This window comes from Cynocephalus volans, chromosome 3 (assembly GCF_027409185.1).
Source record: "Cynocephalus volans isolate mCynVol1 chromosome 3, mCynVol1.pri, whole genome shotgun sequence".
Classification (NCBI taxonomy): domain Eukaryota; kingdom Metazoa; phylum Chordata; class Mammalia; order Dermoptera; family Cynocephalidae; genus Cynocephalus; species Cynocephalus volans.
This window is the reverse complement of record NC_084462.1, coordinates 16,493,187-16,513,542: the sequence shown is the minus strand read 5'-3', so window position 1 is coordinate 16,513,542 and position 20,356 is coordinate 16,493,187. Positions and strand designations below refer to the sequence as shown.

Sequence of the window (20,356 nt, the reverse complement as noted above, 5' to 3'; positions counted from 1 at the left end):
CCTCAGCTTTGCATCCAGTTCCAGAGGGCATCCAACCTCTGAAGAGGCAAAACAGAGAGGCCAGTCCCTCCTCCAGCCTCTGGGGAGCCCGTCTGGGTCCCTGGGCCTGACCTTCCTGCCTCTGGTCAGCGGGCTCCCCTCCCTCCTTCCTCCCATCCCATCGGCTCACAAGCTCAGGAGTGATCTCATCTGAGCCTTGGTCTGCTGGTGGGGGAGACGCCTGCCCTGGGGCTGCTACCTCCTTGCTCTGTGCCTTGGGCAGGCCCCTGCCTCCCATCCTTAGTTCCTTCCCCTGTTAAGAGTGGGTGCTGGGCTGACAACCTCCGAGGACCTCCTTCCTGCTTCCTAGGGCTCCATAGTGCTGAGTTATGGCAACACCCACAGCAGTAAGAGCAACCACTATCTGTGGAGGGGCCACGGGGCACCAGGCATTTCACATGGATTTTCTAACATGAATTCCTACGCTTCCCCCAGCGTCCCAGAGGCAGGACAGGTGGCCCCACTGCCATCTCTCTCCAGGCTTTGGAAGCCTCCCTGGAGGTAGAAAGAATTCCCCCCACCTGCCATGCCAAGGGGGCAGCCATGGGCTCAGAGGGAGGCCGTTCCTGTGTGCCTGCGACCCTTTCTATCTTACCAGAGGCCATTTGCAGAGTGACCTCCAGGTGAGAAGCCCTGCTCAGCCACCTCAGCCAGCAAGGCCCTGCCTGCAACCTCCAGTCCCCTGGCTGGTTCCCTGGCTGCTTCTGGGATATTTCCTGCCCTCATCTCAAGGCGCCCAACCTTAGCCTCTTTGCGTTGAGGTTCCAGGGAGAACTTTTAGGCCCTTTGCTCAGAACCCCAACACCCAGGGGTGTTGTTTCATTGTCAGCAGGCAGTGGAGGTGAACCAGAGCCACAGGGCACAGTACTACCTCAGCACAGGAGGCGGGGCTGGCAGGGGCCCTGAGGACTGCAGGAGCTCTCGGCACAAACCTTTCACTCAAACCTGTGCACTGAGAGACTTGATCAAACCTCAGCATGGATTCTTGCAGCCCAAGGCCACATCCAGGAGACGACTCAGCCCCTTTGAGTTCCTGTTTGTGAAAGCTCAGGGCTGTCAAAAGAACTGACTGTTGTAGTCACCTGGGGATAGGCCCCTGATTGCCCACCCCCATCCCCCAAGTTTACCATTGTGAATCCTTCCTCTGTCCCCTTGAGATATACATGTGTCTCCTACAACTCAGAAATGTCTTCCTCAAGGACCTGAGAGCCATTCCCTTGAAATGTCATCATCAGGAAGGACAGGGACTCTGTCTCCCAAGCTCTGTAGGAGGGTAGGACCCTAACATCTGTGACTTCCAGCTAGCAGACATAGGTAGTTGCTATGGTCTGAATCTGTCCCCCAAAACTCATGTGTTGGAAATTTAATCTCCAAATTCATATGTTGAATGTCGAGAGGTAATGGGGGTTAGATAAGGTCATCAGGGTGGGGCCCCCATGATGAGACTGGTGGATTTATAAGAGGAAGAGACCAAAGCTGATGCACACACTCTTGCCCTCTGCCATGTCATGACACAGCAGGGAGGCCCTCACCAGATGCCAGTGCCATGCCCTTGGACTTCCCAGTCTCCAGAAGCATGAACAAAATAAACTTCATTTCCTTATAAACTACCCAGTGGGTGGTAGTCTGTTATGGCAACAGTAAATGGACAAAGCTTTATCACATGTACACTAACCAACTTTCTTACCCACTTTTTATAATTTTTCATTTCCCTGACTATTTGGGCACCTATCCCCTTCCCCTTACTACTCCCTCATTCTCCCTTTAAAATACCCAGTTACCTCTGCACAAATCAGAATGGAGCTCAGCTCTTTCCCTACTGTCAATAGTGACTGAATAAAATCTGTTCCCACCAGGTCACCCAATGTCTGGCTGTGTTGCTCTCCGACAGATGCCTTCTAACAGCAGCTGTGATGGTTTCCTTTCTTATGCACTCGGTTTCCCTTCAAGGTTAGTGCTGTCCATTTTACAGGGAATCATCATAATTCCCTGAGGTCACCCAGCCTGAGGATGGCAGAGCTGGGTGGGCCAAGCTGTCACTCCTGGCTCCTCGTTCCTGGCAGGGCTACAGCCACAGACCCCAGGACTGTTGAAAGGCAATTATGGGAAAGCCCCCTGAAAGGAGGAGGGAGTGAGGGTCTCTGTGAGGGTGGTTATTTCCTTTACCATTGGAAGCACTTGACCCGTATCAAGAACTCGATTAACAGTAGATCCGTGGAGCAGGTGAGGATACTGAGGTTCAGATGCAATGCCTTCTCAGCTCCCGTCCCTAGTGATCATGCTGGGGGGCTGCGAAGAGGACGGGCTGGTGTCAGAGCAGCTCAGTCTCTGCCCCAGGCTGTGCTCACTCCCCAGTTCCTGCAGACCCCAGGCCACCCCCGACCCCAAGAGGGACTTGCAAGAGCCTGCCCTTTGAAGATCAATGGAAGAGAAGGAGTCTGAATCTTGATGCCACCCTTCCTAGCTGTGTGTCCTTGAGCGTGTCATTTAAATAACGTCAGCCTCATCTGCGAAAAGAGGACAGCTCCCGCCTCCCAGGCTCTTGTAAACTGACACGGACTGAAACGGAGACCGACGGCGGTGCTCAGCCAGCCTCCCAGAGCCAGAGGGCGCTGCAGGCACTGCGCAGGCGCCGCGGGCTCCTCTGGCCTCTCCCTCCCACCCTCCTCCTGTCGCGCTATTTTGCTTCCGGTTGTTCCGGAAGTCGGAGCTTCGAGGGCTGCGAAGTCTGTTTCCCGTTCCGGGATTGCGGGGCGGCGGCGGGCCGCTGATCCTATGTGCAACAAGTGAATGGTCCGCCTCCTTCGGCGCTTCTTCTCTGCTGGCAAGAGCCTGGTCTTCCGGGTTCTCCCGCTCGGCCACCTGCTCCAGCCCGGGCCCCGCATCCGCGCCGCGCGGTGCGGCCTGGCCGAGTCCCTCCCCGGGCGGTTCTGAGACGGGGGCTCGTGCAGCCCGCTGCAGAAGCGCTCCGCCCGGCGTGCCCGGGGCCTCTGGCTCCTGGGTCCCAGGCCCCGCCCCGAATGGTAGGGAAGCGAACGAATGAGCAAGCGAATGAATGAGTGACTTCGTGCCGGTCTTCGCAGGTGACACACCAGCAGCTAGGAGCCGCGAGGGGAAGCGGGCAGGATGAACCGGGCCAAGCCCACCACCGTGCGGAGGCCCAGCGCTGCGGCCAAACCCTCAGGTGCATGGTTTCTCCTCGTTCTGTGCAGCCGGGGGTCCTTTGGAGGTTCTCAGCTGCTGTGGAGTCTGAGTTGGTGCTTAGTTGTTCAGCAGCAAAGGCTCTTTTCAGGAATTGGGTCTAGAAAAACAAACAGTCCTCGGATGTAAGGGGCTCTGTGAGTCCTGGGAGTGTTGGGACAGTTGCGACTTCCTCCAGGACACGGTTATCTCGCTTCAGAGCGAGCATCTGAGGCAGCAGACAGTAGTGGAAGGATCTCCTGTGTCAGGAAGCGGCACAGTGTAGTAGTTAAAAGCACAGACTCTGGAGCCAGACTGCCTAGACTCAAATCCTGGCTTTGTCACTCGCCAGTTGTGTGACACTGGCCACGTTACTTAATCTCTCTGTGTCTGATTTCCTTACCTGTAGTGGTACTGTTTCAGAAACTTGTTGAAGATTAAGCAAACTAATAGTTATGAGCTGGAGACGGCCTGGTTTGTAGTAAGCACTAAATAGCCATCAGCCATCACTGGTAGCATCAAACCAGTCCCAGCTCTGCTATTGACTCGCTGAGTAACATCAGGCTTGCTTTTTGCTTCCTCTGACCCTTGTTTAATCCTCTCTGAGATAACAGGAGTTTGGAGTCAGTCTTTTTCCACCTTGGGCTTTGTAAATGTGCAAGTTTTTCTATCTCCCTTCTCTGCAGGGCACCCTCCACCAGGAGACTTCATTGCTCTGGGCTCAAAGGGTCAAGCCAATGAATCCAAAACGGCATCTACCCTGCTGAAGCCAGCCCCTTCCGGCCTGCCGTCAGAGCGCAAGCGCGATGCCGCAGCTGCTTTGTCTGGTGCCTCGGCCCTCACTGGCCTCACCAAACGCCCCAAACTCTCTTCCACACCCCCTCTGAGTGCCCTGGGGCGACTGGCTGAGGCTGCAGTGGCAGAAAAACGAGCCATTTCTCCCTCAATTAAAGAACCATCTGTGGTGCCAATTGAAGGTAAAGTCAATCCGTGGACTTCCCCAGAGAATGTGTTCCACACCATGTCAATCGACCAGTTGTTCAGTAAAGCCCACCTCAAGGCCTAGAACTGTCTGTACAGCATAGCTTTGGGAGAATGGATGAGTCATCTTAATAGGACATTTGGTTCACTTGTGAATTTGTTCTACAAAGTGCTTCTTACGCAGGTGTCTTTACCCATTTGAGCTTCTGAATTCTGGACTACCAGTAACTGTCCTTTGGGAACTGGTTCATTCCTTTGTTTAGTTGTTCATCTGACATCTGTTGAATTCCCCTTGTGATGGGCACAGTTCTGAGCCCTCGGGGGTAAAACAATATGCGGTGACACTCCAGATCCACGTTCTCAAGGTTGTTCATCTAGTGCGTTCCTCTCTCAACCTGGGAGAAAGTGATTTGCACTTCATTCATCCTTTCCTCCCTCTTGCTAAGAATGAGTTTATCTCTCCCTTTTCTCAGTTGAAAAGGCAGCACAACAACATCAGTCAGGACATTAAAGGGAAATATAAACTTCATCCATGATCCCATTGCTCACATGCTTTTAATTTTGTATATGTCTAAAATTGCTCCTGCTTTTCTCCATTTTCCCGATGATCGTATTTAATGGCTCTGTGATACCCCGTAGAGTAGATCTGTTAACTCTGAAACCAGTCCCCATCTTTGAGCATACAGGCACTCTGATGACAGACCTTGTTTGTATGTTTTTTTTGTGTCCATTGGAGCATCCTTTAGGATAATTTTTTCATAGGCATCAAAAAGAACAAGTGTCCTGATTACTTTAGTAATGATGTAAGAGTTAAAGCTAGACCACCACTTGTTACTGAGTTCTGACATATGCGAGGCCTAGAGGAATGGAGGACAGTGGCCTTTGTCCTCAGCTCAGAGTCTCTAAGAGAAAGACTCTAAGGGATCAGGGTACTGTGATGGAAAGCAGCCTGTGAGCGAGTCCTGGTGAAGAGTTTAAAAATGGAGCTCCCTGACAGCCCTGGGAGAGAGAAGAGTTATTAGGGAATTGCAGCATGAGATTGGGCCTGGAAGCAGGGATAAGACTTTGACAGGCAGGAGAGGAAGTTGGCTAAACAGGGCAGAGAATGGAACATGCCAGGGAACAGAGGCTAGGTCTAGTATGGGCAGCACACAGTGGTGAGAACCGAGGCCGATCACTGTGGACAGTGTTTGTGCTGAATTCAGTTGGCCGTAGGGAGCCCTGGGGGCATATGGAGCAGGATGACACAGCTGGAGCTGCGCATCAGGCGGATGCGAGGCCCTCACCTGAGCAGCCAGTGCTTGTGAAGATTGAAAGCAGTTGCAGGGCTGAGGGCCCGACTTGGGCCATGGCTCTCTCAGCTGCTGGCTGCGCTGTTACTTTATTTAGCGTCATCTTGTAAAAAGTGGTTTCTAAGATTGAATGAGACATGGTTGTGAACAGCATATTTTGAATAATAAAGTACTTCACAACATTAGATGTTTTTAGGAAAACAGAGAGAAAGCTGCATTCAGCTGTTTCTCATGTCTGGTATTTGGAGTCCCTCCAAGGCCAGACCCTTCAGCAACTGCCCATTTGTCTTTAAACCATCAGTAAACGTTGTTGAACCCTCTGTTCTTTGCGTAGTTAAATTAGAAATCAATAACAACACCTCCCTCCATATGTCTGGATATTTTATAACAACCCTGAGAAACTCTTGGGTCAAAGAAGGAATCATAAGGAAGATTAGAAAATTCCTAGACCTGAACAGTAACAAATACCAGATAAAAAAGTGTGTGGTGGACCTGAGCTTTTCTGAGAGGGACGCTGAGGGAGGCAAGTGCTTATCGTAAAGGAGGGCTGTTGAGTGAGGCACCCAGATGAAGAGGCAAGAGAGCAAATAGAGTAAACCCAAAGAAAAGAGAAAGAAGGAAGTGCTGAAGACAGGAGCAGAAGTCAAGGGCATGGGAGAGAGGCCAGCTAAAGCAAAGGTTGGTTCTCTGCAAAGATCTTTAATGCAGAAAAGCCTCTGGTGAGACATCCAGAAAAAAACAGAGAGAGCACAACAGACAGCATTAGAAAGAGAACCAAAGACGGAACTGCAGTTAAGGGAAAAGTGAGGCTACCGACTGACCAATTTGTAGAAAAATAAATGTGTCATGGGAGCACATAGCTGGGGTACCTGTGTAGGATGCAGTCCAGAGAGGGCTGGATGACTTTAGGGCTAGCACCCCAAGGCCGTGGTCTGCGGCCTGTCATTATCTAGAGGGGGAATATCTGCCCTGCGCCCTTCAAGGGGGTCACTGTTGTCGCCTTTTGTGTGGGAAGCTACTCTGGAAAGCATGGTCAGTTGCAGGGATGACCCTGAGACTTGCTTGCTGGGTTTCTGATGGTTTGTTTGGTGTCCCTATGGTTTTCGGGTGACTTCTCTTGGCCTCCCGCTCTAACCGGACCCTCCTGCACTGACCAGTTCTGCCCACAGTGCTGCTGGACGAGATAGAAGCTGCTGAGCTTGAGGGCAACGATGACAGGATCGAGGGAGTGCTGTGCGGGGCAGTGAAGCAGCTGAAAGTCACCCGGGCCAAGCCAGACAGCACCCTGTACCTAAGCCTGATGTACCTGGCCAAGATCAAACCCAACATCTTCGCCACGGAGGGTGTCATTGAGGTGAGAGCTGGTGCCCCTCCTCTGTCTGGGAAGGGAGTGGGCAGGTATGACAGGCCCTCATCTCTGTTTTCTCCTCTTCTCCTTCACAGGTTGCCTCGACCTGGAGCTGCACTGGCTTTGCCTTTGCATACAGGTGAGGCTTCCCAAGTGACGTGCACTCTCTCTTGCAGGCGTTGTGCAGCCTCCTGCGGCGGGACGCCTCCATCAATTTCAAGGCCAAGGGGAACAGCCTGGTGTCTGTGCTGGCCTGTAATCTCCTCATGGCTGCCTATGAGGAGGATGAGAACTGGCCTGAGATCTTTGTCAAGGCAAGTCGCCCCTCCTGGAGGCTGCATCAGGGAAGAGAGCAGAGCAGAGTGCCATTGGGAGGGAGGGTGGTCCGCTGGAGACCCTAGCAGAGAATGAAGCAAACTGAGTGTGTTCTGTCTAGAGGGTTGTGTGTCTGATTGCCCAGGGTGTCATGTCATTGTCTCCTGCTCTGAGAAGTTGATGAGGGCTTTCTGGGTGTCCACCCTGCCAGCCAGCTAGAGACCATTCGCAGGATGCACTGACCATAGGGAGCAGGCAGGACAGCGGTGCCCAGCCAGGTGCCTGAGCCTGTGGCTCACTGTGCAGGTGTACATCGAGGACTCCCTAGGGGAGCGGATCTGGGTGGACAGCCCCCACTGCAAGACATTTGTGGACAATATCCAGACGGCGTTTAACACTAAGATGCCCCCCAAGAGCGTGCTGCTGCAGGGGGAGGTGGGCCGCAGCGGAGGGGATCTCGGGGCTGGTAAGAAATGCAAGGGGCTGGTCTGGGGAAGAGGATGGGGTTTCCATCCCAGGGAGAGGGGCCTCCCTCCACGGAACCTGGGGTTTGAGAGGCAAGTTGTGACGGAGGTCAGGATGAGGTGGGGAAGGCACTCCATGGGGCTCCCTCCATGGTCTGCACAGGGAGCAGCCCCCACCCCTCCCTCACAGAGGAGGAGGATAGCCAGACAGAGCTGCTGATTGCGGAGGAAAAGCTGAGCCCTGAGCAGGAGGGCCAGCTCATGCCCAGGTAGGTGCACCGCGTGGCTCAGCCCCCCAGGGCTTTGGAGGAGGCAGGTGGGGCTGGTGCCTGGAGGACAGCCTTCCTCCCTTCCCTCCTCCCCCCTCTGGCCTAGGTACGATGACCTCGCAGAGAGTGTGGAGGAGTATGTTCTGGACATGCTCCGTGACCAGCTCAATCGGCGGCAGCCCATCGACAATGTCTCCAGGAACCTCCTCCGGCTTCTCACTTCCACCTGCGGCTATAAGGAGGTACGGCTGATGACAGTGCAGAAGCTGGAGATGTGGCTGCAGAACCCAAAGGTGAGTCTCCAGGGAGGTCCACTTGGGAGTGGCCCACACACAGGGCCATCCTCCTTCTGGATGCTGCCAGCCTGACCTAGGCTGTCAGGTCGATCAAGTTCTTCCCGGCTCCCTGCAGCTGACCCGGCCAGCCCAGGACCTGCTGATGTCGGTCTGCATGAACTGCAACACACATGGCGTGGAGGACATGGATGTCATTTCCCATCTGATCAAAATCCGCCTCAAGCCCAAAGTTCTCCTCAACCACTACATGCTCTGTGTCAGGTACGTTGTAGGCGGGCGGGTGGGTGCCAGGGGTGAGTGCTCTGGCCTGCCCCCATACCCCATTTGCTTGGCTCCCATGTCCAGAGAGCTGCTGAATGCACACAAGGACAACCTGGGCACCACTATCAAGTTTGTGATTTTCAATGAACTGTCTAACGCCCGAAACCCAAACAACATGCAGATCCTATACACCGTGTTGCAGCACAGCTCAGAGCTGGCACCAAAGGTAGGGGACCCATGGGGCACCTGGCAGAATAACAATGTGGCAGGTGTTCCTGGGGAGCTGCAGACTCAGCCTTTTGTGCTGGGGCGGCCCCTGGCTACTGACTGGAGGGAAGCGCACAGTGGCATCTGTCATTTTAGGTGTTGCTCCCAGGGGCTCCAAAGGGGGCAAGAGCTTTTGAAACTCACTTAAGTCTGACAGTCAGTTCCAGGGAGGGTGCAGCCACAACTCAGAATGTCTTTCTTGGAAACTAAAAACAAGTTTGTTTAGGAGGGAGCAGCATTGAGCCCTTAAAAAGCCACCAAAGTTTTCAAGATCTGGTCCATCCTTCCTGAGCAGTGATCCAAAATTAAGGAGGAGTCTCTGTAGCTCTCCAATTCAGGTGGCTTCTTTGAAGAGAAAACCTAGAAAATCAGTTGTATTATTAACACAAGTCAGGCTTTTAAATGGACTCAGTGGTGTTTACACGTGATAGGCATAGTGCCAATTCTGATGATCAGCATTCTAGAAAAAGCAGTGGATCATTTAAGATCTCTGGTTGAGATCTTTGGTTCTATTGTTCAGGTGTTGGGGGAGGGGGGAGGGACAGCTGAGAGAATGTATTCATTTTTGTGGCTTTGCCGCCGGGTATTTAGCAACACCCTGCCCCTGCAGGTGTCTACAGTGTCTGTTAGTTCATCTCTCCCCTCGTTTAACAAGGACTAGCTCCCCATGTGCCAGTTGCCAGGAGAGTTAAGTAAGATGTAGTCCCTATTCTCAAAGAGCCCTCAGCCAGTAGAAGAAAAGGCGCTGCCTCCTGCTATCAGAACAAATTCTTCTGTGAGATGTGCTGTCGTGCCTTTACATGCTGACATGCCTGGTTATGATTCAGGAAAGCAGATGGGGGCATTCTCCTGGAATGGACCTGGGGAAGGCTTTTTGCAGGACCAAGCGATGGAGGATGAAGGCTGGTGATGGTGTCTGTGGCAGCTGTCATCCACCAGCCCCTGCTGTGGTCTCTCTCTCTGCCCAGTTCCTGGCCATGGTGTTCCAGGACCTGCTGACCAACAAGGATGACTACCTACGGGCCTCGCGGGCCCTGCTCCGGGAAATCATCAAACAGACCAAGCACGAGATCAACTTCCAGGCCTTCTGCCTTGGGCTCATGCAAGAGCGCAAGGAGCCCCAGTACCTGGACATGGAGTTCAAGGTGCCTCGGTTTCCTCTGTTTGTTATGGGGGCTGCAGCCTTTCTAACTCCCTACAGCTGTGCCTTCACCCCAGGTCACACACTGCCCTGTCTGTACTGCTCTGGGCTAAGTGGCGGGTGCAGCGAGGCTCGCTCACTCTTGCAGTTCACTCACAGCGGCAAGTCACAGGGCAAGTGTAGCTCCATCCTGTGCGAGGACCAAGGAGCGACTGACCAAGCACGGGCTTCTGGGCTGAACATAGACAGAATTGTAGCCAGCAGGGCTGGGAGAGCGAAGGGACAGTGTGAGCAGGGAGGGATGGAGGGGCAGATGATCTGCCCTGGCTAGGTGTTAGAGTGCGTGAGGGACATGGAGGGAGCTGACACAGAAATGGGGAATTGGGGAAGACCGTGCCTTGCAGCAGGTTGGCAGTCAGCCCTTGGTTTTTTGGGATAGGGGCCTTTGTCTGGCTCTTGGGCCACAACACCTCGTGCTGGGCCTCTCTCCTGGCATGACAGTCCCTGGGCTCTCTCTGGACCACCCAGTGTCCTCCTTTCCCAGCTGTCTGGGTGGGGGGGAGAAGGGGGTTTCTTCAAGTGCAGGCCCTTCCAGAATGCAAACTCTGCTGTGCTGTGCTTGCAGGAACGGTTTGTGGTTCACATAACAGACGTGCTGGCTGTGTCCATGATGCTGGGCATCACGGCACAGGTGAAGGAGGCTGGTGTCGCCTGGGACAAGGGAGAGAAGAGGAGTAAGGACATGGGACTTGGGTTCAAGGCAGCAGGGTCCTGGCCTGGTGGCAGGCGGCACTGAGAGGCCCAGTGGGGGGATGGGGGCAGTGGTCCTACAGCATGGCCACTAGAGGAGACCGAGGGAGCTTCTGGAAGTTGCCATTCTCCATTTCTGTGCAGGCTGAACAGCAGCTCAGGCTCAGGGCCCTGTTCTCCAGGTGCACCATTGGTATACTCAAGCTCCCGTGCCTGTTATGTGGGCATTTCAGACATGGTGGCCTCTTAGCTAAGGATGGGCAAGAAGGGAGATGGTGTCTAAATCAGCCTGTTTGTTTCATTCTTAATCCTGCTGGAAGGCTTGGCTTCAGAGGCCCTTTAAGTGATTGGCTAGAGTGAAATCACTTGGAATGTGAGGATTCCACTTATCTGAGCTTTCTTCGACCCTTGTTAGGATTATTATATGCCCCCTGGAGGTTATTCCAGCCAAGTTGGCTTCCTGTTCGTGATCGGTAGATGGTACCAGAGCTAGAATGCTCTGAGTTGGTGCCTTGTAACATCCAGCCTCCCTCCTAGTGCTGTCCTTGAACTGGACCCTGAAGGCATTTATTGCCCTCACAGCCCCCTACACAGGCACGCCTTTGACCCTGCTTGTCCCTTTCAGACCTGGAGGTGCTGCGCTCATTCCAGAACCAGATTGCTGCGATCCAGAGGGATGCTGTCTGGTGGCTTCACACCGTCGTCCCCTCCATCAGCAAACTCGCACCCAAGGACTATGTGCACTGGTATGGCCCCTGCATTGTGCGTGGCCACAGCTCCTTTTCCCAGCTGCCTGCTGACCCATGACCGGATGTGCCTGTCACCTCCGGATGTGGCTGCCAGCTGGCTCCAGCCTTGTAAGAGCCAAACGTGCCAGCAGACAACAGCAGTCCTCGGTACAGACAGAGGGTCATCTTGTGTGTGTGCTAGAACCTTGCTCGGAGCCTCTGCTTCCAGGGGTGGGCTGGGGGCCTGTTCAGCAGGGAGCTGTGCTTCTCTTACAGTGCTTTTGTAAATGACACTCAGTTGTTGGGAGGTGTCGTGAGGAGGTACTGAGCCCAGAAATCAGGCATCCCTACCTCTGAGCACTTTTCTATTGACAGTGTTTGACCGAGTTGAGTCTGTGGGAGACAAGGGTCCCTTTTCAACCTTGTGGAGACAGTCCCTGAGCACCAACATCCTAACAGATGTTCCTTCTCTGCCCCCAGCCTCCACAAGGTGCTTTTCACCGAACAGCCAGAGACTTACTACAAGTGGGACAACTGGCCGCCTGAGAGTGACCGCAAGTGAGCAAGCCTGCTGGGGTGGGGGCTGTGGTGTGCTCAGCCTCAGGGCCGGGGCTGGGGAGCTACCACCAGCCAGGGGGCGTCTGCTGCAGTAAGAGCAGTTCAGAGTCAGGGCCCACCAGAGCCAACTTTTTGTTTCTAGTGGTCACCATTCTGTCTACTCTTGCAAACCCTGGGTGCCATTCTTCTTCTGCGGTGGTGTCTCTGCCAAGTCACTTCCACTTCAAGGGATTTGGCCACCTCCTGTGCCCACATGATTCTGACTCCCACCTTCTCAACATTCCCCAGGACAACCACAAGCCCCTCACCCTCAGCACATCTCCACACTCACTGTCTAGCCCTGCCTTGCTTTCAGATAGCCATGCATAAAGCCCTTCCTCACTCAGCTAACATCCTGGCTCTTACTCCCTCCAAGCCCAGCTGGTAACCCTGCATGTTCTAGAAGCACGTTGCCCTCTAGCCCCACCTGGGGTTCCTGCTGCACAGTTCAGCTTGCTCATCTTTGACCCATCTGTACTCTGAGCACCCTGCTCTCCCTCACTCTGGCACTTCTCAGTGACATTTTGGAGGGCCATGTACAGCTTGTCTCTGCCCACTGGGTTCCGGGCTCCTTAAGGGTGGGAAGTATCTCAGGTCCTTTGTGGGATGGCAGTGCCTCACCCATGATGGTGTTAGGAATGAGTGACTGCGCCAAGGCCATGGGAGAGGGTGGGGAGCTTCCCTTCTCTCCCTGTGCAGACAAGACTTACAGCTGGGGCTTTAGTTCTGCAAGGGGATGCTCAGATTCGAGAGGAATGGTCTCATGGGGAGGTGGACAGCCCCTCTTCCACTGGCCTTTGGGACTTTGCCATGGGGAGTCTGGTCCCTGTCCTCAGCCCTACTCAGGGGTCCCTGGCAGGTTCAGGGTTGGCCCCCCCATGAAACCCAGCCTCTCCCTGTACTGCCCACAGCTTCTTCCTACGCCTCTGCTCAGAGGTGCCCATTCTGGAGGACACCCTGATGCGCATCTTGGTCATCGGACTGTCCCGGGAGCTCCCACTGGGCCCTGCAGATGCCATGGAACTTGCTGACCATCTCGTGAAGCGAGCTGCAGCTGTGCAGGCAGATGGTAACAATCCCTTGGGATTTTGCTTTGGGCTTTGTCCTGGACCCCTCTAGATGATGGGTCCCATGACGGGTTCCCTGCAGAAGCCATAAGGGTGTTAGAACATGCGTCTGCAGTCTGCGGCAGGGAGTCCACCTCCACTCGAGGTTCAGCTGGGTTTTAGCTGGGTTCATACCCCCTCTGCTCAACTATAGATTGTTCTCTGGGAAGCTCAGGGACCTGAAATTGACAATTCAGAAGTGTGTTTGTGTCTTTGGTAGTGATTTAGTCTTTACACTGTTTCTGGAATTTATGTTGGAATTTGCGCACTCTGTGATTGAACAGCAGCTTCTGTCTGTCTCCTCTCCTCTAAAAGATTAGTAGAATGATCTTAAACATAGCATCCCCATTGCCTGTGAGCCTAAGTCTGAAGCCTATGGTGGTGAGGCCCTCTGTGACCTGAGGGCTTGCTTGTCATGCCCTGGGCCCTTCCCACGCAGGTGACTCTGCCCCAACACACCATGCATTCTCATGTGTCTGCTCCTCCCTGAGCCCGGGCTGTGCTGCTCTCCCTTGACAGTCCTGCTTACTCTCCCAAGACCCAGCTCAAATGTCCCCAAGCAAAACTTCTCTGTTTCCCCAGTCAGAATCAGTGCTGCTTCCACCTGCCTGGCTCAGGCATGCCACCTGCACTCCGTCTGGAGTCCTATGGTGGTGCCCCATGTCAGTCTCCCCACCTCGCCCCTCCACTGCTCCTGCTTCTGTCTTCTTGCTCTCTAATGCCCCAAGGCCACATCCTGTGCCTTCACTGTGCAGTGTGTGAATCTGAATGGGCTTCTGGAACCTATATGTGGCTCTTGGGTTTTAGATGTGGAGGTGCTGAAGGTGGAGAGAATTCAGCTGATTGATGCCGTCCTGAACCTGTGCACCTATCATCATCCGGAGAACATCCAGCTCCCGCCTGGGTAAGGCCTGTAGCGCACCAGCCTCAGGCTTGGCCCGTCCACAGGGGCCTGCCCCGCTCCCTCTCCCCATGGGATGAGCTCTTGGTAGCCTGTTCTCAAAGACCTGTGAGGCTAAACTGGGCATTGAATGACACACAGTGTTTTCCCCCCACTGTCTGGGCTTGAGTGATACATCTCCCTGTGTTCTTCTCTTTGGTGTCTCTGAGTCATACTTTTCTCCTATATTTATTAATACATGTGTGCTTTGTTTTTTAGACAACAATGGGTTTATTCTCTATATTTTAACAGCTTTATTGAGATATAATTCACATATACTTCACCCATTTAAAGCATGCACTTTGATATTTTTTAGGATATTCACAATTTGTGCATCCTTCACTACTTCATCTAATTTTAGAATATTTTCTTTCCCCCTAAAAGAAACCTGTACCTTTCGTTGTCATTCCCCATCCCCCACCCCAGCTCTCAGCAATCATTAATCTCTCATCTCTCTGTATTTGCCTTTTTGGACATTTGGATATTTTATATAAATGAAACCATACAGTGTGTGGTCTTTGGTGACTGGCTTCCTTTACTTAGCATAATGTTTTCAAGGTTCATGCATGTTGTAGCATGTACTGAGTGATATTTAATTCCTTTTAGTGGCTGAATAACAGTCCATTGTGTGGATACACCACATTTTGCTTATCCATTCTTCAGCTGATGGACATTTGGGTTAGGTCCACTGTGTTTGGCTTTTGTGGCTAATGCTGCTGTGAACATTAGTGTACCAGTTTTTCTGTGTACATATGTTTTCTGTTCTTTTGAGTAGACACCTAGGAGTGGAATTGCTGGATCATCTGTTTAACTTTTTGAGGAGCTGCCAGACTTTTCTGCAGTGGCTGCACCATTTTATGTTCCCACCAGCTCTGATGTGGGGTCTGGTTCTGCCACATCCTCACCAATACTTATATTTCTTATTTTACCCATGGTGATGGGTGTGAGGTGGCATCATTTTGGATTTGATTTGCATTTTTCTAATCATTGGTGATATTGCATATCTTTTTATGTGCTTCTTCTCCATTTGCACATCTTCTTTGGAGAAATGTCTATTCAGGTCCTTTGCAGATTTTTTAATCACCAAGTTGGCCAGTCACTGTGTCATCTACCCATGGTGTTGCCTCCCTGGCCCACACTCATTCTTGGCTCTGAGCTCAGCATGGCTGAGGCAGCATTGTCCTCGTCCTTGCCTTTCAGGTATCAGCCTCCAAACCTTGCCATCTCAACCCTCTACTGGAAGGCGTGGCCCCTCCTGCTGGTCGTTGCTGCGTTCAACCCCGAGAACATCGGTGAGCCTTCTGTGGCCAGCTCATAAGTGTCATGGTTGTGTGTTGATAATTCTTCCCTTGGGCAGCTGGTTTTTCAGGATTTGGGCTCAAGCTGGCTGGGGACTTGAAGAAGAGCTGGGAAGAGGGTGGGGTCCCACGCTGCATGCAGGGAGCTGGCTGCCGGGTTGCTCTGGTCCAGGCCCAGCTCCCACTTTCTCCTTGCTCCCTAGGCCTGGCCGCCTGGGAGGAGTACCCCACCCTGAAGATGCTCATGGAAATGGTGATGACCAAGTAAGTCTGGTTGTCTTTTACCTGGTAGGACCAGGGGGGCCCTTCCCCACCTGGAGGCAGTGGGGCATACCCAGAGAGGAGCAGGGCTGGTCTCCATTCTGCTGGGAATTTGAGCGAGGCATGAGCCCTGTCTCCTGACTCATTCTGAGCACTCCCTCCATTTTCCCAGGCGGGCTGCATCCCTGGTGTTTGGTTACTTGTGGACTTGGGTTTCTGAATCTGAGTCTATTGTACTTTAGTCTCTCCTCTTTCTCTTGCTGGGGCTGGGAGAAGAAATGTGGATTGAGGCAGTGCCATGGAAGCCTGTAGGGAGATCTGCAGGGCCTGATAAGGGACCGTCCTGGGCAGCACTTGTACTGCTGACAGCAGTGGGGACAGACTGATGGGTGGTTTGACAATAAGAGGAATGTAGCAGAAGAATCAGGAGTCAGAGATGGGTGAGACAGATGGAGACAAGGGACCAAGGAGACAAAGTAGGTTTTAACAGGTCTAGATATGACCCGGTGGGATCAGCAACAGGTGAACTGCACCAGTACAGTTCCATACAGGGATGGCATTGGACTGCGCACAGCCTGAAGAGGAGAAGCTGGGGCTGTTACAACCACAGCTTACTGCAAGCTGTGTTCCTACAGCACTGGTGCCCAGCCTAGCCAGCGAGAGCACCACACACAGGGCAGTGGTCAAGATGGAACGGAGCCTGAGGCCATGGCATTGTGGGGACTGGGCATGTGTGTGGCTGGGAGACCCACTGTCTCCTTCATACCTCTGAAGGGCTGTCAGGTGGCTAAAGGAGCAGACCGATTTTGTGGGGCCTTAGGGGCAGAACTCAGATGAGGGATTCTACAGGAAGACAGATTTTGGAATGTGTGAAAGCAGATGCACCATTAGCTCCTCCAGAAAACCATGTGTGCCTCTGGAAGCATTGATTCCCTGCCCCTGGAGATCCCTCAGTGCAGGTAAAGGCCTATTTGGGTCCTTTGTAATAAACAGGTATTCTGCCATGGCATGGTGTGGAAGAGTAAGTGTCCTAGAAAGAAGCTATGGGATTCTGGCACCAGTTGGGCTTGATTCTGGAGAGGTTATGGTGCTGTTGTATGGAAGAAGAGTAAATAGCTGGGGCTGAGTTCTTTAAAGAATGCTGAGCTTCTCGCCGAGGTCTTTCAGCTTTGAGAGCACTGCTGTTGACCCATTTGGGGCGCCCAACGCTCCTGACAGCTCAAGCCATGCACTGAGCAGCAGCATCACTGTGAAGTTTGGCTGTCCTTGATGGTGAGCGCCATCTGATGGGAGCAAGCCTTTGACAGGGGCAGGTAATAGGTCCCTCCCTGTTTTGTCCCAGTAATTATTCGTACCCCCCATGCACCCTAACGGATGAGGAGACCCGGACAGAGATGATTAATCGGGAGCTGCAGATCTCCCAGCGGGAGAAGCAGGAGATCCTGGCATTTGAGGGACATCTGGCTGCCGCCTCCACCAAGCAGACCATCACCGAGAGCAGCAGCCTCCTCCTGTCTCAGCTCACTAGCTTGGACCCCCAGTAAGCACTCCACCCACCCCCCTGACCCCGCAGGGATGGAAACATGGGGTGGTGCACACACAGCCCTGAAGCCTAGGGCAGGTGCTGAGTCTGGACTGGTGGGGGGTTGGCATGGGTGGAATGGAGCCTGGAGGAACCCAGTCCCCATGTCACCAGCTTAGCTCTCTGGAGTCTGAGCCCAGGTGCAGCTGAGGTCAAGGACCTGTGGTGAGTGGCAGTCTTCCTGGCTGCCCCTCAGAAGCAGGGCAGCAGGGGCACTGTTGCTTTCAGGCGGAGAGGCAGCAGCTCCCCTGCTCTCACCGTTGCTGTTGCTCTGAGGGATATTCTGACTCACCGTGTCCTCTGTGACCTACAGAGGGCCCCCCCGGAGGCCTCCCTCTCACATTCTGGATCAAGTGAAATGCCTCAACCAGTCCCTCCGCCTCGGCCACCTCCTGTGTCGGAGCCGCAACCCCGACTTCCTCCTCAACATCATCCAGAGGCAGGTGAGTTCTGCCTTGGGCTCCAGAGAGAGAGAGAGAGATGGAGATCTGGGCAGCGGGCTTGGTATGTCCCAGAGGCTTCAGCGGGCTTTGGCATTAGAAACATTATAGCCAGGAGAGGGCAGAGCACACCTGAGTGCACTGGCTTCATGACGTATACACAACACCTCCTTCGGCTCAGGAATGTGGCAGTGACTGTGGAAGTCTCTGCCTGTGACATGGTGGGAGGGTTCCTTCAAGAGTTTGGGGATAGGTGGGTAGCAGGGGTTGGGGCAGGAGGAAGACGGCAGGTTTGAGCCTGGAAGCACTGAGTGTTGCCACCGCTGTCATCCACTAGGCCTCCTCGCAGTCCATGCCCTGGCTGGCCGACCTGGTGCAGTCAAGCGAGGGCTCCCTGGACGTGCTGCCCGTGCAGTGCCTGTGTGAGTTTCTGCTGCATGATGCTGCCGATGACACAGCCTCCGGGGAGGAGGAGGAGGAGGGCGAAAGCCGAGAGCAGAAGGCCAAGAAGCGGCAGGTCAGGCCCCTCTCCATCCCACCCTGCACCCCAACCCCCGGCTGGGGTCTCATGCCCTCCCTCAGAGGCTCCCCTCGTCCCTGCAGAGACAGCAGAAGCAGCGGCAGCTGCTGGGCCGCCTGCAAGACCTGCTGCTGGGCCCAAAGGCCGACGAGCAGACCACGTGCGAGGTGCTGGACTACTTCCTGCGTCGCCTGGGCTCCTCCCAGGTGGCCTCCAGGGTACTGGCCATGAAGGTGAGGATGGGGGGAGGGAGCTCAGTAAGCAGCGGCGGCGCCTGGCGTGCCTGCCCGTGTGCCCTCACTCTCTTTCTATTTAAGATGAGCATTAAAATGGTAATAATAATTAAGTAAATAAGTAAAATGAGTGTTTGGCTCTCCCAGATTTTCTCAAACTAATCTTCATGCATGGAAGAGGTACTACCAGTAGAACTGGGACTGGAGGCCTTTTGTCACTTGTCTGGTGTTTCTTCCCTGAGGAACAATGTGAAGTGTTCCAAGGGTGACTTGATAAACCAGGATTTGCCATATCTTAAAAGGTGTTGAACGAAAGTTTTTTAAAGAAACCAGCTCATGCTACTTGTTTCTGCTTTTAATTGTGGTCACCCTGACAGAAGGAGTCCTTCGACTGGGAAGTCCTGCACTCTGCACGGGGCTTTGCAGGATGTGTTTGCTCCCCCAAGTTCAGGGTGTGGACCCCCTGCCCGTGTGCTGTGGTGAGGGCTGGGCACAGCCCGCCTGTGTCTGCTTGCAGGGTTTGTCGCTGGTGCTTTCAGAGGGCAGCCTGCGGGATGGGGAGGAGAAGGAGCACCCCATGGAGGAGGACTCAGGGGACACGGACATGCTGCAGGGCTACCAGTGGCTTCTGCGGGACCTGCCCAAGCTGCCCCTGTTTGACAGCGTTAGGACCACCACTGCCCTGGCGCTGCAGCAGGTGAGGGTAACATCCTGGGGCAACCAGGAGGGACAGGCAGCAGCTGGAATGGCGGCAGCACTACCCAAGGAGCTAGCTCAGAAACCTCTCTCTCTGCAGGCAATCCACATGGAGACCGACCCCCAGACCATCAGTGCCTACCTGGTGTACTTGTCCCAACACATGCCGGTGGAGGAGCAGGGCCAGCACAGCGACCTGGCCCTGGTGAGGGAGGGACAGGACTGGCACAGTGACCTGGACTGGGGACTGGGGGTGGGGGGACCATGATCCAGCTGTGCCATGCCCTGGACTGGAGGCTCTTCATACCCCCAGCCTACTTCCCAGTGACCTTATGCTACAGGGAAGCGTTGAGGGTACAAGAGCCTGCGCAGCTAGATGAGCCAGGAGCCTTTGTGATCACCAAGGCTAGGCCATCTGTGTCCCTTCCTTAGTCACCACTGACTTCATGGACCATTTTTTCCCAGATTGTGAGGGTGCAGAGCTGCCAGGGAGGTGGGAGTGCCTTGGTCATGGGAAGGTGGAGTTTGAACCATGAGTCACCTGCCTGCTGTGCCTGGAGGATCTGGGATGCAGTGCAGGCTGCTGGGCCAGCCCGGGTGTTATTAGCCTGTCTTCAGTCTTGAGACTGTGGTGTCGAGGACAGTTTGAAAGCCATGGCATTTACTCTTGCTCTCCTTTATGCCGTCCTTGTCCAGTTGAGTTTCTTCTGACCTTGGTTTCCTGTCAAGTGTGTGACATAGCACAAGTTCATGGGCCCTGAGTCTTTGAGTGACTGAATGAGTAGACAGCACATTCACAGGGGGATTGGATTCTGTCCAAGCATGGGTTTCTTGCTGGAGGCTGGAGAGTAAATTGCATATGTCATCACCTGGGTGGCCTTTGAGGCCTTTGTCCTGAGTCTTTGGTCCAGTGGACAACCTCAGGTAGCTCATGCAAGGTGTCTCAGTGTCGTTGTTGCAAATTTATAAATACCGTGTCTGGATGGTCTGCAACAGCCTTTTTCTTTTGGTCTTGAGAAGTGCATGTCTCTAATGCTCATGGAATGGTGTCCTGTGGGCCTGTTTTCTCCTTGCTCCCACATGCTCCTTCCTCTCCGCTGTGGCAGGAAGTGGGCAGCAATGTCCACTCTCAGGGCCCAGTTGCTGTCCTTTTGCTTTGAGAGCCACGTCCTCCCCAGAGAGTCTGATAAAGCCCTTTCTTCCTCTCCCAGTGCTGCTACCTGCCTGGTGGGTTGCGTTGCACTGCCCTCTGAGTGAGGGCCTGCAGCTCTGTGGAGCTCCGCTTCCCTGCCGTGAGCACACACGTTGCTGGGGGCAGTCGCTGTGCTCCTGACGGGCGTGTGACTCACAGA

At 53.9% G+C, this 20,356-nt stretch overlaps 1 protein-coding gene across 2 annotated transcripts in view; it reads left to right on the top strand.

Annotated features, from left to right (window-relative positions):
• Positions 1-2,771: 2,771 nt before the first annotated feature.
• Positions 2,772-20,356, top strand: part of INTS1 (integrator complex subunit 1) — a 33,073-nt gene continuing 15,488 nt past the window's right edge. For both annotated transcript variants that reach the window (XM_063089657.1, XM_063089656.1), the window contains exons 1-23: positions 2,772-3,223; positions 3,906-4,196; positions 6,650-6,846; positions 7,017-7,154; positions 7,462-7,621; positions 7,783-7,888; positions 7,995-8,181; positions 8,300-8,445; positions 8,530-8,671; positions 9,681-9,857; positions 10,479-10,587; positions 11,229-11,349; positions 11,812-11,889; positions 12,840-12,997; positions 13,842-13,938; positions 15,175-15,266; positions 15,476-15,536; positions 16,876-17,073; positions 17,429-17,558; positions 17,893-18,072; positions 18,159-18,308; positions 18,826-19,005; positions 19,105-19,209. In XM_063089657.1, coding sequence (XP_062945727.1) covers positions 3,166-3,223; positions 3,906-4,196; positions 6,650-6,846; positions 7,017-7,154; positions 7,462-7,621; positions 7,783-7,888; positions 7,995-8,181; positions 8,300-8,445; positions 8,530-8,671; positions 9,681-9,857; positions 10,479-10,587; positions 11,229-11,349; positions 11,812-11,889; positions 12,840-12,997; positions 13,842-13,938; positions 15,175-15,266; positions 15,476-15,536; positions 16,876-17,073; positions 17,429-17,558; positions 17,893-18,072; positions 18,159-18,308; positions 18,826-19,005; positions 19,105-19,209 — 3,261 coding nt within the window. In that variant the 5' untranslated portion in view covers positions 2,772-3,165. The remainder of the gene's footprint in view (positions 3,224-3,905; positions 4,197-6,649; positions 6,847-7,016; positions 7,155-7,461; positions 7,622-7,782; positions 7,889-7,994; positions 8,182-8,299; positions 8,446-8,529; positions 8,672-9,680; positions 9,858-10,478; positions 10,588-11,228; positions 11,350-11,811; positions 11,890-12,839; positions 12,998-13,841; positions 13,939-15,174; positions 15,267-15,475; positions 15,537-16,875; positions 17,074-17,428; positions 17,559-17,892; positions 18,073-18,158; positions 18,309-18,825; positions 19,006-19,104; positions 19,210-20,356) is intronic.